This window comes from Pseudophryne corroboree, chromosome 2 (assembly GCF_028390025.1).
Source record: "Pseudophryne corroboree isolate aPseCor3 chromosome 2, aPseCor3.hap2, whole genome shotgun sequence".
In the NCBI taxonomy this organism is placed as follows: domain Eukaryota; kingdom Metazoa; phylum Chordata; class Amphibia; order Anura; family Myobatrachidae; genus Pseudophryne; species Pseudophryne corroboree.
In genome coordinates, this window is record NC_086445.1 from 742950224 (window position 1) to 742969013 (window position 18790).

The following is an 18790-nucleotide window of genomic DNA, read 5'->3' on the forward strand; positions in this document are numbered from 1 at the left end:
TGGCGCCAGTGTGCTGAGGAGATAGGCTCCGCCCCTTTTTCGCGGCCTATTCTCCCGTTTTTTATGGACTTCTGGCAGGGGTATTTACCTCATATATAGCCCCTGGGGCTATATATTGAGGTATTTTTGCCAGCCAAGGTGTTTTTATTGCTGCCTCAGGGCGCCCCCCCCCCCAGCGCCCTGCACCCTCAGTGACCGGAGTATGAAGTGTGTGAGAGGAGCAATGGCGCACAGCTGCAGTGCTGTGCGCTACCTTGGTGAAGACTGAGTCTTCATGCCGCCGATTTTCCGGACCATCTTCTTGCTTCTGGCTCTGTAAGGGGGACGGCGGCGTGGCTCCGGGACCGAACATCAAGGCTGGGCCTGCGGTCGATCCCTCTGGAGCTAATGGTGTCCAGTAGCCTAAGAAGCCCAATCCGGCTGCAAGCAGGCGAGTTCGCTTCTTCTCCCCTTAGTCCCTCGCTGCAGTGAGCCTGTTGCCAGCAGGTCTCACTGAAAAGAACAAATTCTAAGACTATAACTTTCTAAGAGCTCAGGAGAGCCCCTAGTGTGCATCCAACCTCGGCCGGGCACGAAATCTAACTGAGGCTTGGAGCAGGGTCATGGTGGGAGGAGCCAGTGCACACCAGGTAGTCTAAGATCTTTCTAGAGTGCCCAGCCTCCTTCGGAGCCCGCTATTCCCATGGTCCTTACGGAGTTCCCAGCATCCACTAGGACGTTAGAGAAATCATTTTTTATTACTTAAACCAAAATAGCATTTACTGTGTTCACTGTAGGCCATTGAGTAATGTTCTATTATTGTTTAATATTATAGTCCTTCTGTACTACAATGAGACAGATATACCATGCAGCAGAGCTGGCCAAACCAGTCCTCGAGATCTACCAACAGTTCACATTTTCCAGACTACCTAGCTGGTGCACAGGTGTAGTCATTACTAATTAAGATGTGCTGCATTCATTCCTAACTGACAATTCTACAGATCTCCAGGAGGCCTGGAAAACATGAACCGTTGGTAGATCTCGAGGACCGGTTTGGCCAGCCCTGCCATACAGTAACAAGTAAACTCAATAATGCATTTTAACAAAAGTTAATAGTGCCTTACTCACTCAGATTTATAGCATAGTATAGATAACCACTTTATAGTATACCAACCTGTTTGTAGGTTCTTTCTGCCACACACATCAGGAAGAAAAACATCCATGTGAGACAGACGCGAAGCACCAGATTAAGAGAGGAGAGAATCAACAGGAACGGTGTTGGTGGTCCGCCACAGAAAACCGCCAAAACCTCTCTTCCGGTCAGTGACAGGATCTGATCCTTATCTCGTTGATGACACAAGTTAAACAGGAAAGGGAAGATGGACAAACCCAGAGTGACCGCATTTCCCAGCATCTGATACCCCACACCATGTTCATAGGAGCTCACCTGCACGTTAAATAAAATAGGTGTGATAATTTTAAGAAATATTAAATGAAATATTTGTTCAGTAACATTACTTTTATCTGCTGCATTATTACAGCTTTTATTTTATCTTTCTGACACTTTATTTTGCCTACATGTTAATTTACATGCAATCTAGCAAGTTATACTCATTGAAATGGCAGTAGCATGTAGCGATCCCCAAACAGGCGTGTTTAACACTATTACACTGCATGGTTCAGAAGGTTTAACATTTACAGGTAAAACGCATTTTAATTTTAAAAAATTGTCTTTGTCCTAAACTTGCAATGGGACCCTTTTTGTTCCATCTTGTATATCATAAATGACCTATACTGATGGTAAAAAAAACAAATTGTGGTCTTGTTCTATAGACCTTCTACTGTGCAACATTAACATTCAAATGCTGACAAACTGTAATGTCGGTATAATCATCAGGAGTAGGCACCAGTGGGGGCTGAGGGAAGATTCAGTCACATGAAACATGGTTTCCTGCAGTGCTCCAGTACTCCTTTCAATAAAGCTATAAGTGCTCCAGTACTCCTTTAAATAAAGCTATACGAAAAAAAGTAATTTAATTTTTTTTAAACATAATTAAAATCAAAGAATATTTCACTGAAATATTGTTCCTGTTGTAAGTGTAAGGTGGTCTTGCAGGTTTGCCAACCCGGCAACAGTTTCCAAAAATAACATTCAAATTAAGGCTTTATTAGTAATCATGTATTAAGTGATGTGTGATGTGTCTCCACAGGATCCTATGGAAGTAAAACATTACTTATTCCTTTACTCCCACAAAACAATAAGCAATGTATACAGTACTGGAAATGTGCACAGCACCACATCGCGTGAGACTGCAAAGTGACCTCACGCTAACTGAATCTGAGATTCACCCTCTGGAAATATGAAAATGATCAAATGTTTTGCATGCTATTGACAATCTCTCACTGCTGCAACTTTGACATCCACCCATTACATGCTTTTTGTACTATGCTAGGTATTGATAATTTTATCTTTAACTAGTTATTTCTAGGCCAGACTATAGTCTGTTCTCACTGTGTATTAGTGGGGGTATAGTGATTTGTTCACACCTTGAGGCAACCTTTTGTTGTGGGTGGAGTTTTCAGAGGGTGGGGGCTGCTATCTCCACAAAAGAACTGCAACCAACAGACTACAGTGAGTTACCTATGCCACTACCAGCAACGACTGCAGCCTGCACAGCCTGGATACTGAACAACCTATCTGATTAAGTAGCAGCCCTACTGCTTTCACACATTGCTCACACTCTAATTTACACAATCTACAACCACTGTGTATCCATCTCAGCCTTTCCGTTCCTAACATTATTTCTTAAAATTCTGTTTGCACTGTCTTTTGCTTACATTACACCCCACATTCTCCTTGTTTATTCTATATTACACCTACACCATTCTATTCCCCTGAACACTACTGTACCAAATTATGGCTCCTCGATCCTGTCACATACCAATCCTCACTGCCAGGTCTCACCCCCCAAATTCAAAATCACCCACAAACACTCAGAACCCAGCCAACCTTATCCCAATCTCCCCTGTCCCCTCCCTTCCTTTCTCCTGTGCACTCTGGAATGCTAGATCAATCTGCAACAAGCTGCCAACTATCCATGACCTCTTCATCTCCCACTCTTTTCACCTTCTCGCCATCACTGAAACCTGGCTCTCCTCCTCTGACACCACCTCCCCTGCTGCCCTCTCCTACGGAGGCCTCTCCTTCACCCACACAGTCAGAACTGATGGTCGCCAGGGTGGAGGCGTGGGCGTCCTTCTCTCCCCTAACTGCACCTTTCGTGTCATCCCACCTGAGCCCTCTCTCACCTTCTCCACCTTCGAGGTCCACACTATCCGCCTCTTCTACCCCATTCACCTCCTTGTGGCAGTGATCTACCGCCCCCCTGGCCACTGTTCACCTTTCCTTGACAACTTTGCTGCCTGGCTTCCCCACTTTCTCTCCTCCGACCTCCCCTCTGTCATCCTCGGAGACTTTAACATCCCTATTGACATCACTAATGCCGCTTCCACTAATCTTCTCGCCCTTTCCACCTCCTTTGGACCTCCACCGCTACTCACAATCTCGGCCACTCCCTCGACCTTGTCTTCACCCACCGATGTGATCTCTCTGATTTCTCAAACTCTCCCTTCCCTCTCTCTGACCACCATCTGCTTTCTTTCACCCTCTCATCCTCCCTCCTCCTCGCCACGCCCAGACCCACCACCACCAGACGCAATCTCGGGTCTCTCAACCCCACTTTCATGTCCTCCCTCGAGACTTTCCTCTCTCCTCTTTCCACTATGACTTGTCCCAACCAGGCAGCCACCTTCTATAACTCTTCCCTAACCGCTGCTCTCGACTCTGTGGCCCCCCTCTCCTCTGTCCCCCTCCGCCGCTCCAAACCCCAACCCTGGCACACCAAACTAACACGTTTCTTACAAAAATGCTCACGCTCTGCTGAACGCTTCTGGAGGAAATCTCACTCTCTGGCGGACCCTCCATTTCAAGTTTATTCTCTCCTCCTACAGCTCTGCTCTTTCCCTCGCCAAGCAATCTTTTTTCCAAGCACTCATCTCTTCTCAGTCCTCCTGTCCACGCCGTCTCTTTGAAACTTTCAACACTCTCCTTCGCCCCCCTCCTCCTCCCCTCCCATCCTCCCTCACTGCCACTGACTTTGCCTCCTTCTTCATCTCCAAAATTGAGGATATCCGACACGACATCTCCCGCCGTCACCCCTCTGCTACCCCCCTGCCCCCTTTATCCATCCCCTCCATCTATCCCACCCTGTCCTCCTTCCATCCCACTTCAGAAAAGGAAGTCCACTCCCTCATCTTATCCCCCCCCCACCACCTGCCCCCTGGACCCCCTTCCCTCCCGTCTACTCCGATCCCTCTCCCCCACTGCCTGCTCCCACCTTGCTCACCTCTTTAACCTGTCCCTCTCCACCGGCATCTTCCCCTCACCATTCAAACATGCTCTGGTCTCGCCTATTCTCAAAAAACCCAACCTCGACCCCTCATCACTTACTAACTACCGCCCCATCTCTCTTCTCCCTTTCGCCTCCAAATTACTTGAACGACTAGTCTACAGCCGTCTCACAAGCTACCTCTCTGACAACTCCATCCTCGATCCACTACAATCTGGCTTTCGCCCACTCCACTCAACTGAGACTGCCCTGGTGAAAGTCACCAATGACCTGCTTTCGGCCAAATCCAGGGGCCACTTCTCTCTGCTCATCCTTCTGGACCTCTCTGCTGCCTTTGATACCGTAGATCATCCTCTCCTCCTCGGCACACTCCAAAACGCTGGCCTCTCTAGCACTGTCCTTGACTGGTTTTCTTCTTACCTCACTAACCGCTCGTTCTCTGTGTCTGCCTCAAGCACCACCTCACACCCTTCCATCCTTCCTGTTGGTGTCCCTCAGGGTTCTGTCCTTGGACCCCTTCTGTTCTCCCTGTAAACCTCTTCCCTGGGTGCGCTCATTAACTCATTTGGCCTTCAATACCACCTCTATGCTGATGACACACAACTCTACCTCTCATCTCCTGATCTGTCCCCCTCTGTCCTCTCTCAGGTTTCCAGCTGCCTCTCTGCAATCTCCTCCTGGATGTCTGAACGCTCTCTAAAGCTCAACATGGACAAAACTCATCATCTTCCTCCCATCCAGAGCAACACCCCCGACCAATATCTCCATCATTGTTGACAACACCACCATCTCCCCCGTTCCCCATCTCCGCTGCCTGGGCGTCACTCTTGACTCCTCCCTCTCCTTTGCACCCCACATCCAAGCTCTGGCACAATCCTGTCATTTCCAGCTACGCAACATTGCTCGTATCAGGCCATATCTCTCCCAGAGTGCAACTAAACTCATCATCCACTCACTGGTCATCTCACGACTTGACTACTGCAATGTCATCCTCACTGGCCTCGCTTGCTCCCATCTTGCTCCCCTCCAATCTGTCCTGAACTCCGCAGCTAGGCTTATCTTCCTCTCCCGCCGCACCACATCTGCCACTCCCCTTCAACAAAATCTACACTGGTTCCCATTCCCCTACAGAATCCTCTTCAAACTCCTCACCCTCACATACAAGGCCATCTCTAATTCCACTGCTCCCTACATCTCCAACCTCCTTTCCCTTCATACTCCCTCCCGCCCCCTACGGTTGACTAATGACCGTCGCCTCTCCACCGCCCTGGTCACTGCTTCCCATGCACGAGTTCAGGATTTTGCCCGTGCTGCACCCCTTCAGTGGAACGCACTCCCCCGCTCAATTAGACTCTCCCCAATCTTGCAAAGCTTCAAACGGGCACTAAAAACCCACCTATTCATCAAAGCATACCCTCCCGATGCATAACCCAGTGCTTAAGCCGCACCTCCATCCCCCTGCCTCATGCCGTGAACATCTCAGCTTTGCTTGCATACTGCCATCAGGCTACCTCCCACTTGCCTGCACCTCTTGTCATCTGTCTGTCGCCCCTCCCCAATAGATTGTTAGCTCTTCAGAGCAGGGCCCTCTTTCCTCTTGTTATCTAAGCCCTCGTCTCAACACATTTCACTCACAGCTCTCCCCTACTCAACGACCATCTTTATCCTGCTAGTAAAGGCTCATCTCCATCTATGGCCACCAGCCTCTAGTAGTACGATGATCACTCCCTCAATACTTACATCTTAGCTGTATTATGTCTTGAGAATGTGTGGTGCTCTGTTACCTGTACTCTATTTCTGTTATTTATTTACTGTAATGCAATGTTTTGTCCCCTGTACTGTCCTTTGTACGGCGCTGCGAAACACATGTGGCGCCTTATAAATAAAATGTAATAATAATAATAATGCTATGAAAAACAACTCTTCCTGCAGGGTCTATCGGTGCAAAACTAACAAGCAAGTAATTAGCTAATTGCAATTAAATAAGTAAAAGCAACGTACTGTAGCAGCACACGCATCCTACAAATTAGGACTATTTATACCACAAACTAAAATTACCTTCACTCTCCATGCAAATATTGTGCTCTATGATTTTGTGTGCTTATTTGTTTCCACCTGTCATCACCTCAGAAATAAAATGCTTATCCTGATATACCACAATCATTTTTTTATTTTTTTTATTTGGCTATGCGATAATTCTATAGTTTTTTTAAATAATGTATTTAGCTTACTGCTAGCAGCTACACAAGATACACTTTCTGCCTTGGCACTCTATCAGCACTGGTCTCAGAAAATGTAATGGAACTGTATTAGGAAACAAATAAAGGCTTTAAATGCAGAATTCTAGCTGACGGAGACAGTTTTGTTAGCATAAAATAGTTCTCATTAATAGCTTCTATACTCCATAGTCTAAATTTTTACAGACAACTCTTTGTAATAATTGCATTTTGGTGTTGATCTGCCATTTCCGTGACTGCTACATAAATACAGATATTATACAGAACAGCTGCTAAACATGATGGGTAAATTAATTAAAACAAATCCTAATGGCATCAACATGAAGAAGAAAGTTAAGTCCGGGGATTTGGGAAGCCATACATTTCATTAACGTGATAATTACTGCTTTAACCTTTTTCCCTACACGCTGCTCTATGCTTCAATTATCCTGGTAAAATGTCAGAAATGACTCTTTGAAGGTCGCTATCACAATGAAAATGATAAAGATATAGCACAAACAGATGGCCCTATAACCCTATGCCCAGTATTTGTTAAAGTGCACCCATCACCTACCCAGGCAGCCATTTTGTGGGTTGAGAGCCAGACAATTACTATCTATCATGCTGTACCAGCCAGATATCTGGAAGCCTTGCAATGTACTCTATGCCCTATAGATACTGCATTTCTACTTCAAACAAAGCAGTTTAAACAGTAATAAACTCATCACAAACAAATACATACACAGAACTATGAGAAGTTGCGGGTTTCAATGGCCACGATAGCTAAACACTTAACTGCAAGATGGGTGGGAGACTCTTCACTTTTAATTCTTTGAGTGCCAACAATGCGGCTGAAGTGCAAAACATACGAGATTTGTGTTGTTGGCACTAACGTAACCAGCTGCTTTAATCCTGAACCTGCATTACATTTTATTTTTTATATGTACATTACACTTAATAGGAGGAGGAGGAGTGTCCATTCTTATAATGAAAATACCAGGAGCTTCTATCATTGTGTCAGTGATCCTTCCAATAAGTGAGGTATTGCCAACAGCTTATTATTATTATTTTATCATTATTGTTTATTTACATGGCGCCACAAGGGTTCTACAGCGCCTAACATGGTGCATAAACAAATGAGCAATACTAGAAAACAATGACTTACAGTACAAGACAATGTAGTACAAATATATGGTCTATTAACATTAGGGGACAGGACACTGACATAATCATCAGAGTGGCAGAAACGGGTTAGGTGCCGTTGTTGCAGGGAGTATGGAGTAGAAAATAGTCTAAGAAAGGGAAAAGCACATGAGGGGAGAGGGCCCTGCTCACGAGAGCTTACATTCTGAAGAGGAGGAACAGACAGACAGGGGTGACACAGATGTGAGCATGCTGCAGAGGGTTAGGATGAGAGATGGCTGGGTTTGATGAAGAAGTGGGTCTTGAGAGCCCCTTTTAAGCTTTGTAGAGAGGTGGGCAGTCTGATACGCTCTGTAGAGGTGGGCAGTATGATACGGAGAGGTAGAGAATTACAGAGATTGGGAGCACCACGCCCAAAAGACTGGAGGCAGGAATAGGAGGAAGTAATCAGAGAGTCGGCATCAATTTGTGGAGCAAAGACGGTGGGTGCGATTGTAAAGATCAGATCTGTAAATGGGAGCAGAATTGCTGAGTGCTTTGAAAGTGAGTGTGAAAAGCTTAAATTGGATTCCGAAGGGCCAGTGTAGGGCTTGTAAGAAACGGGAGGTAGATGTATTACACTTGGAGGTGGATGTAGTACACTGAACCCTACCCCTCTCCTACTGTCCTGACTGCACCTTTTTGCATACACTGAGGGTGATGTATGCTCCATAGGAGATTTCAGAATGATTCATCCATGCCCAGTTGCAAATAATCGCTCAACTACTGTATATGAACATAAGCATTGAGTGGCATCAGGACCATTGTGTGCACGGTTCTTTACACTGGCCATACGACTGATACAATGTACTGTACAACACATTTAAAAATGTATCAAAAATGCTTGTTCATTACAACCAATATGTTGAGCCACCAGCTGCATTGATAAAAATAAATGAAAACTTGCATAGTAATCATTAATATCTTGTAAAATTGTGTCTTTTATAAAGGCGTACTCACTTGATTCACGATGATCCCACTAATATCCAATACAGACATATCCGCTTTCTTACACTCGTTCTTCTCCCAAATGACTGCGCTAACTCGCTCCGATGTTGGGTTTGTACCTTGTAGCCAAAACAAATGATTCTAATAGGAAAAAAATGACAACATTATCTCACAGCTAAATTTCATGAACTCAAATAAGAAATGATACACTCTGTCAATCTTAGATGAAATTTTTATAGCACATAAAGGGGTAATCTAACTAAAAAATGGTGCTGGGTACTATCATTTATTGCAATACCTCCTGATAATTGCTAAAAGACATTTGTCTGAAATTACTTGTTGAGAAAAAGGGAAACACACTGTTATTATCATTTGACAAACAGATTGTGAGTAACTGATCTACTTTAGCATCATCTAATCCAGTGTTTCTCAAACTCAGTGCTAAAGACCCCAAGCAGTTCACGTTTTCCAAGTTACTTACCAGGTGCATAGGTGTAGTCATTAGTCACTGACACATTTTAAAAGATCCCTAGGTGAAGCTAATTATTTCACTTGAGATTCTGTGAGACAAGGAAAACAACATGAACCGATTGGAGTCCTGAGGGCAGAGTTTGATAACCTATGATAGAAACCAATGAAAATAGGATTTTAGTTACCTACCGGTAAATCCTTTTCTCGAAGGATACTGGGAATCCATTTAGTACCATGGGGTATAGACGGGTCTACTAGGAGCCTTGGGCACTTTAAGAATTTGATAGTGTGCACTGGCTCCTCCCTCTATGCCCCTCTTACCAAACTCAGTCTAAGAAACTGTACCCGAGGAAAAGGACATAATTTGGGAGAAGGATATAGAAAAAAGGTGAGATTACGAACCAGCACACACAAAACAAAGAGGAAAGCCATGCTAACCAAACTTGAAACCAGGAACAGCAACAGCTGAACCAAAAAACATTATTGAACCAAGTAACAGTGCAGGAAGAATGAAGCCCCGGGCGAGTGCCCAGTATCCCCTAAGGACTACGAGAAAAGGATTTACCGGTAGGTAATTAAAATCCTATTTTCTCTTACGTCCTAGGGGATAATGGAAATCCATTTAGAACCATGGGGAAGTACCAAAGCTCTCAAACCAGGTGTGAGAGTGCTGAGGTTCCTGCAGAACTGATTGACCAAACTGAAGGTCGTCAGAGGCCAAAGTATTGAACTTGTAAAATATCGCAAACGTGTTTGAACCTGACCAAGTAGGTGCTCGGCAGAGCTGTAAGCCGAGACACCCCGGGCATCCGCCCAGAAGAACCCACCAACCTAGTTGAGTGGCCTGTACAGATTTTGGAACCGTCAAGCCTGTGACGAGCTGTCCTCTTTACATACACCTTCAAAGCCCTCACAACATCCAAAGACTATGAAGTAGCAGAGGTGTCAGTAACAAACGGAATCACAATAGGTTGGTTGATGTGAAATGCGGACACCACTTTAGGAAGAAATTGCTGACGAGTCCTGAGTTCAGCTCTGTTCTCATGGAAAATTAAGTATGGGCTCTTGTAAGACAATGCCCCCAGCTCCGACATGCGTCTTGCTGAAGCCAAGGCCAGCAGTGTGACGGTCTTCCATATAAGGTACTTTACGTCCACCTCCTGTAACGGTTCAAACCAGCCCAATTGGAGGAAGTGTGGAACCAAATTGAGATCCCAAGGTGCCGTGGGAGGCACAAAGGAAGGTTGGATGTGCAAAATACCCTTCAAGAACGTCTGGACCTCAGGGGGAGAAGCCAATTGTTTCTGAAAGTAAATAGACAAGCCAAAATCTGGACTTTAATGGAGCCTAGACATAGGCCCACATCCACTCCAGACTGCAGAAAAAGTAGGAAATTTCCCAGTGGAAATTCCACCGCAGAATATTGTCTGCTTTCACACCAAGAGACATACTTCTTCCAGATACGGTGGTAATGTTTAGACGTTACCCCCTTCCTGGCTTGGATCATTGGTGGTCATTCCGAGTTGATCACTAGCTGCATTCGTCGCTGTGCAGCGATGAGGCAAAAAAAGGCACTTCTGCGCATGCGTATGCGGCGCAATGCGCACTCGCGACGTACTATTACAACGAACGGTGTAGTTTCACACAGGGTCTAGCGAAGCTTTTTCAATTGCAATGGTGGCCGCAGAGTGATTGACATGAAGTGGGCGTTTCTGGGTGTCAACTGACCGTTTCAGGGAGTGTTCGGAAAAACGCAGGCGTGGCAGAAAAAACACAGGCATGGCTGGGCGAACGCAGGGCGTGTTTGTGACATCAAAACAGGAACTGAACAGTCTGAAGTGATCGCAAGCGCTGAGTAGGTTTTGAGCTACTCTGAAACGGCACAAAAAATTTTTTGTAGCTGCTCTGCAATCCTTTCGTTCGCACTTCTGCTAAGCTAAAATACACTCCCAGAGGGCGGCGGCATAGCGTTTGCATGGTTGCTAAAAACTGCTAGCGAGCGATCAACTCGGAATGACCACCATAGTCGGGATGACCTTGTCAGGAATCCCTCTCTTGGCTAGAATCAGCCGTTCAACTTCCATACCATTAAACGTAGCCGCGGTAAGTCTTGATAGACGAACGAGCCCTGTTGCAGAAGATCCTTGCGAAGCGGTAGAGGCCATGGCTTTTTGATCAGCATCTCGAGAAGATCCGTGTACCAGGCTCTTCGCGACGACTCCGGAGCAATGAGTATTGCTTGAACCTTTTCCCTTTTTATTCTCTTTAGAATTCTTGGGATTAGAGGAAGTGGAGGAAACACTTACACCAGCTGGTAGACTCACGCAGTTGTCAGAGCGTCTACTGCCACTGCTTGTGGATCTCTCGACCTGGAACAATTCCGCTTGAGCTTCTTGTTGAGTCGAGAAGCCATCATGTCGATCTGTGGATATCCCCATCGTCATGTCAACTACTGGAACACCTACGGGTGAAGACCCCACTCCCCCGTGTGCAGGTCGTGTCTGCTGTGAAAATCTGCTTCCCAGTTGTCTACTCCCGGAATGGAGACCACCGACAATGCCACAGCGTGTTTTTCCGCCCAGAGGAGAATTCTTGACACCTCTGACAATGCTGCTCTGCTTTTCGTTCCACCCTGTCGGTTTATGTACGTTACCACCGTCACATTGTATGACTGGACTTGAATGGCCTATTCTGAAGTAGAGATGAGGCTTGCAGAAGAGCACTGTAGATAGCCCTTGAGTTCCAGGATGTTTATTGGCAGGACAACCTTCTGACTTGACCATCTTCCTTGAAACTGCACCCCCTGGGTGACTGCTCCCCAACGTCGGAGGCTCGCATCTGTGGTAAGCAGAATCCAATTCTGAATCCCGAACCTCCGACTCTCGATGAGGTGAGAAGTCTGTAGCCACCACAGAAGGGAGATCCTGGCTTTTGGCGACAGATGGATCCTTTGGTGCATGTGATGATGCAATCTGGACCATTTGACCAACAGATCTAGCTGGAAGGGCCTCGCATGAAACCTTCTGTACTGAAGCGCCTCGTAAGAGGCCACCATTTTCCCCAGAAGGCAAATGCACAGATGCACCGAGATCCAGTTTGGCTTCAGGACAGCCCGAACCATTGACTGGATTACCATAGCCTTCGCCAAAGTAAGGAACACTCTCTGAGACTCCGTGTCCAGTATCATTCTCAGGAAAGGAAGCCTCTGTGTAGGTTCCAGGTGAGATTTTGGAAGGTTCAGGATCCACCCGTGATCCTGGAGCAGTCTGGTTGAGTGGCCAATGCTGTCCAACAACCGCTCCCTGGATGGTGCCTTTATCAGAAGGTACAGAATTATGTTCACTTCCTGTTTGCGGAGTAGAAACATTATCTCTGCCATCACTTTGGTGAACACCCTCGGTGCCGTGGAGAGACCAAATGGCAGGGCCTGGAACTGGTAGTGACAGTCCTGCAGTGCAAACCGTAGATAAGCCTGATGAGGCGGCCAGATCAGAACGTGAAGGTACGCATCCTTGATATCCATAGACACTAGGAATTCCCCCTCCTCCAGACTTGAGATCACCGCTCTTAGAGACTCCATCTTCAAATTGAACACTCGTAAGTATGGGTTCAACGACTTGAGGTTCAGAATCGGTCTTACTGAACCGTCCGGTTTTGGTACTACAAACAAGTTGGAATAATACCCCTTGTTTGCAGATGAGGTGGAACTGGAACAATGACCTGAATCTGTACGAGTTTTTGAATGGCGTCCTGTAAAGTTATACTTGCCTCTTGTGAAACTGGTAAGCCTGATATGAAGAATCTGTGAGGTGGGAGCTCCTGGAACGCCAGCCTGTAGCCCTGGGAAATAAGATTTATGACCCAGGGATCCTGGTAAGAACTTGTCCAGATGTGACTGAAGAATTTTAGTCGTGCTCCCACCTGCCAGTCTTCCAGGCATCGCGGTCCACCGTCATGCTGAAGGTTTGGAGGAAGCAGGGTATTTAGTTCCTTTGATACAGGAAAAGTGGCTGAGGATTTCTCTTTTATATTAAAATAAGATTCCTCACTCTCCTCTGTCACCTAATCAGGGATATGCAGAACTTCTCTGATAGCCTCTATGAGAGCCTCTATTCCCTGTTACAGAGTACCCTCCCCCACCTCCCCCTCCTCCATGTCTGACCACTCATCATCAGAGTCAGACTGCAGGATATGGGCCAAAGTATGTTTTTGTGGACAAATGGCAGGGGACTGAGACGCTGGTTTGGGTACAGAGTCTCTTTTCATAAACTCAGTCATAGATTGTCTTAAGTATTGCATCTCTTTCTCATTGTGGCACAATTTAGTAGAAATATTGGAAATCATTCCCCTAATGGAGTCCAGCCATACTGGCTCTGCCCCGCTAGCCTGGGAAGGTACACTACATTGAGTACACACTAAGTGAACCCCCTGGAGAAGAGGAACACTGTGCCTTACATGAAACACACTCTTTGCCGTACATACTGTAACAGTGACAGCACACAGGAAAAGGTTAAATGCACAATTAACCCACAAAGAGCCCTTCCAGGGAGACACAGAGAAAGTATTGAGCCAGCACACAGCGCCCTAATCGCTAATGCCAAGCTTAGCCGCGTCGCAGACTAAGTATCTAGATTAGGAACTTAGGGGGCCATTCCGACCTGATCGCACGGTAGCTATTTTTTTCAGCGCTGCGATCAGGTCAAAACTCGGCAAAACTGCGCATGCGTATGCACCGCAATGTGCAGGTTCGTCGTACGGGTACAAAGCGGATCGGTGCTGGGCGATGGATTTAACGAGGAATCCATTCGCACACCCGATCGTAAGAATATAGACAGGAAGAAGGCATTTATGGGTGTCAACTGACCGTTTTCTGGGAGTGGTTGGAAAAACGCAGGCGTGTCCAAGAGTTTGCAGGGCGGGTGTCTGACGTCAATTCCTGGAAAGCACAGGCTGAAGTGATCGCAGCAGCTGAGTAAGTTCAGACCTACTCAGAAACTGGTATACAGAAAATTTGTAGCGCTCAGGAACCTCAGAATGTTGTATGGGTACCTTATGAACGAAAATGAGTAACGTATAATAATAGTGCAAATTCTTTATTTTTACCACAATGGTATAAGCAAATCAAAATATCAGTCAGCACACACTACAATGTGCCTTGCATGTGCTGGTTAAATCACTGTCTCTGTAGTGCAGCGGTAAATCAAAATACCAGCAGATATTTGGGATGCCTTATTACTAAGTAGGATTATGAGTGCAAAGCGTAACTGATAATTTACTGTATGACTGAAATATCAGAATAAAGTCTCGATTGGTTGCCTGCAGCAGTAATCTCCCGGTCGGGTAGTGAATTGTTTTAGGATCTTTTAAGGTCCAACTTGTAGAAAACAAGTCCTGTTAAGCTGTGACCCAGCGTTGTATGTGATAATCAGTCAGTGCAGAAATGGTTCTACCAAAGCAGATTGCGGCATCCCGCTTTCTGTCCGTGGGTACTAGTACTTGCCGGCTTATCGTGATTGCGGTGTTGCCCCGGGGTTTAGGAGACAGGCGTATGTGGGGAGGGTAAGGAGGGATGGGAGCTCCGGACCGATCTCGACCCTGTAGTCGTCAGCCCTCTGGTGCCTGTCAGTGTACTCAGAAACTGCACAAAACATTTTTGGACCACTCGCTGCACAAGCGTTCACACACTTGAAAAGTGAAAATACACTCCCCCATAGGTGGCGACTATTTGATCGCAGCGCTGCAAAAAATAGCTAGAGAGCAATCGACTCAGAATGACCCCCTTAGTACACTAATAACCGCTTACCCACTGCTATGACCCCCTGGTACTTATGAGGTAATCTGGAGTCTCTCCGGAGGAGCTGCGCGTCCCTGTCAGTCAGTATCTGTGTCAGATGCAGAGGGAAAATGGCGCTTGTGAGCTGCTGGATCCGCTCACAGTGAAGCCCCGCCCCTTCAATGTCGCACGGTCTCCCCGCTCTTTATTATACTGGCTGAGGTAATTTTGTGCCTAAAATGGAGTCAGCCCCCTTTTAAGTCTGTAATGCCAGCCTGGGTACTGTGTACACATACAGTGTGCTGAGACTCAGTTCGCCCCCTCAGAAGCTGTGCGTCTGCACTGTGTAATGAGTATGGAGACCCAGCCACCCCCTTTAGAGGCCGTACGTCTCCGTACCATCATGCCACCATAATGGCCGGTGACCCGCTAACCGGACGCCAGCTTCGTACTCACCACTCTTCTTTCTTCTGGCTCTGTTAGGGGTGGCGGCGTGCTGCGGGAATGTACGCTCGCAAATAGTTCTTTCAGGAGCTAGTGTCCTGTCAGCGGAGAACGGGACCATTAACCCTTCAAGAGATTGGGCCGTTCCGCCCCCCTAAGTCCCACCAAGCAGGCAGGCTGGTGCCATCCAGTCCTGCCTGAAAATAACAAATATATCAAATAAATGCAGGAAACTCTTCAGAAGCTTCCAGAGACGTGACCGGCTCCTCCGGACACATTTTCTAAACTGAGTCTGGTAGGAGTGGCATAGAGGGAAGTGCCAGTGCAAACTATCAAATTCCTAAGTGCCCAAGGCTCCTAGTTGACCCGTCTATACCCCATGGTACTAAATGGATTCCCAGTATCCCCTAGGATGTAAGAGAAATAGACGTTATAGTAAGAACTTTGGGACTGGAGGGGGGGAGGTTCAGGGGAAATTTAAGGAAAAATTACTTCACAGAAAGGGTAGTGGATAAGTGGAATAGCCTCCCATCAGAGGTGGTGGAGGCTAAGACTGTAGGGCAATTTAAACAAGCTTGGGACAGGCATATGAATATCCTTACAAAGAATTAAGGTTAAAAAAGGGTTGAGATTGCCTAAAGGATAAAATAATAAAGGGGCAGACTAGATGGGCCAAGTGGTTCTTATCTGCCGTCAAATTCTATGTTTCTATGTTTCTATGTAACTTACCATTGATAACGTGATTTCTCTTATGTCCACAGGTATCCACAGGATAACATTGGGATATGGTTGAGCGACTGTGGAAATGGCATCAACACGGTCACAAGATTTCTGGACTCCCAGGATGCATCGGGGCTTCCCCATATAGTCCCGCCCACTGACTCAGTCAAATCAGTTCTTTCCACAGCGATTTAGGCAGGAGCATCAGGTAGAAACCTATTTAGGGGATAAGAACACACATGCACACCCTTCCATACAAGACGGAAGAGGTTTAGTGATTGTCAAGATCCTCAAATCAGGTGCGTCAGGGTGGGATCCCTGTGGATGCCTGTGGACATAAGAGAAATCACGTTATCAACGGTAAGTTCTTACCATCACGTCTATTTCTCTGGCTGGGTCCACAGGATTATCCACAGGATAACATTGGGATTCCCAAAGCCAATTTTAGTGGTGGGGACGCTCCTGACTACACAGGAGGACCTTTCGCCCGAAGTCTGCGTCATAAGAGGCAAAAGTATCCAAGGCATAATGTCTAATGAATGAATTTATGGAAGACCATGTGGCTGCCTTACAAATCTGTTCTGCTGAAGCACCCTGTTGTGCTGCCCATGAAGGACCTACCTTACGTGTAGAGTGAGCAGAGACATTAGCCGGAGTAGGGAGATCTGCATGAGAATAAGCTTCTGATATTACCATTCGGAGCCATCTCGCCAGCGTCTGTTTACTAGCAGGCCATCCTCTTCTATGAAATCCGTAGAGGATGAAGAGAGAATCTGTTTTCCTGATGGCACTAGTACGATCTATGTAGATTCTTAAAGCTCAGACTACGTCCAGCGACGCTTCTCCTGCAGATAGTCCCGATACCTGAAAAGCTGGGACTACAATCTCTTCATTCAGGTGAAACTTTGAAACCACCTTTGGAAGATAACCAGATATTGTTCTGAGAACTGCTCTGTCTGGAAAAAAAACTTAGGAAAGGAGACTTACACGATAACGCTCCTAAATCTGACACCCTTCTGGCTGACGCCATTGCCAGTAGAAAAAGCACTTTAGCCGTTAACCATTTAAGATCTGCTCTCTTAAGCAGTTCAAACGGATGACCCTGGAGGAATTTAAGAACTAAATCCAAATCCCAGGGAGCTGCAGGAGGAACAAATGGGGGTTGAATATGTACAACTCCCTGAAAGAAAGTACGTACATCGTGTAAATCAGCAATCTTTCGCTGAAACCATACAGTTATTGCTGATACTTGAACTCTCAAGGAAGCAACTTTCAAACCTTTATTCAATCCTGCTTGAAGGAAATCCAAAATCCTGGATACTTTAAAAGATCTTGGATTTAAACTTTTTTCAGTACACCAATGAATATAGGCTTGCCATATTCTATGATACACACGAGCTGTAGAAGGCTTTCTCGCTCTAAGCATAGTTTGGATTACTTGTTTTGAAAATCCTCTAGCCTTTAAGATAGAGGTTTCAACAGCCACGCCGTCAAAGACAGACAATCCAAATGGCTGTGCCAACAAGGACCCTGCATTAGCAGATCTGGATGTTGAGGGAGCAGTATCGGTGCTTCCACGGACATTCTCAGCAGATCTGTGTACCAATGCATTCTTGGCCAAGCTGGAGCTATTAGAATTATCGCTCCCTTTGCTTGCTTTATTTTTCTCACTACTCTGGGTAACGGAGATATTGGAGGGAACAGATGTGCCAGATGAAATTTCCATTCTACTGACAGTGCGTCTACAAGGACTGCTCCTGGGTCCCTTGTTCTCGATCCGTACCTTGGAACTTTGTTGTTTAGACGAGACACCATGAGGTCTATCTCTGGTAGACCCCATCTGTTCACTAGTGTCTGAAATACTTCTGGGTGTAATGCCCATTCGGTTTCCTGAATGGTGTGTCGACTGAGAAAATCCGCTTCCCAGTTCAGAACACCTGGGACAAACACTGCTGACAATGCTGGGAGATGGAGCTCTGCCCATCTTAGAATGGGAGTTACTTCCTCCATCAATCTTTTGCTGTGAGCTCCTCCTTGATGATTGAGGTACGCTACTGCTGTCGCATTGTCTTAGCGAATCTGGACCGGTCTTCCTTGCAGACTGTCCTTTGCCTGAACTAGAGCCATGTAAATGGCCCTTATTTCCAACAGATTTATTGGCAGGCGACTTTCCCTTGCGGTCCATTTTCCCTGGAAACAAAGGCTTCCGAGTACCGCACCCTAGACTTGCAGGCTGGCATCTGTTGTCAGGACTTGCCATTCTTTTATCCAAAGGGTCTCCCCTTGTTTAAATGGTCTGTCTGTAGCCACCACGCTAGAGACCTTTTTACGTTTACTGGAAACTTTATCATCTGCTTTTTTATCGTCTGATGATTTCCGTTCCATTTGATCAGAATAAGGTGCTGCAAGGGTCTGGAGTGGAATTGCGCATATTCCACCATGTCGAAGGTTGATACCATCAGACCCAACAGTCGCATTGCTGCATGGACTGACATTGTCTGGGCATGCAATGCTTCCTGAGCCATGACCTGCACCTTGACTATCTTTTTCTCTGGTAAGAGAACTTTCTGTAGGTCTGAATCCAATATGGCCCCCAAATGAACCATCCGCTGTGACGGATTCAGAGACGACTTTTCCCAATTTATGAG

General features: G+C 46.3%; 1 protein-coding gene and 1 long non-coding RNA gene across 6 annotated transcripts in view; one reads left to right on the forward strand and one right to left on the reverse strand.

The window, feature by feature from the left end:
• LOC135046852 (uncharacterized) overlaps window positions 1-1489 on the forward strand; it is a 111920-nt gene extending 110431 nt beyond the window's left edge. For both annotated transcript variants that reach the window (XR_010238946.1, XR_010238964.1), the window contains one exon: window positions 1164-1489. This is a non-coding gene — a long non-coding RNA (uncharacterized LOC135046852). The remainder of the gene's footprint in view (window positions 1-1163) is intronic.
• PHTF1 (putative homeodomain transcription factor 1) overlaps window positions 1-18790 on the reverse strand; it is a 281464-nt gene that overhangs the window by 68686 nt on the left and 193988 nt on the right. For all 4 annotated transcript variants that reach the window (XM_063955405.1, XM_063955406.1, XM_063955404.1 and 1 more), the window contains 2 exons: window positions 8747-8875; window positions 1154-1426 (listed from right to left, as the gene is read on the reverse strand). In XM_063955405.1, coding sequence (XP_063811475.1) covers window positions 1154-1426; window positions 8747-8875 — 402 coding nt within the window. The remainder of the gene's footprint in view (window positions 1-1153; window positions 1427-8746; window positions 8876-18790) is intronic.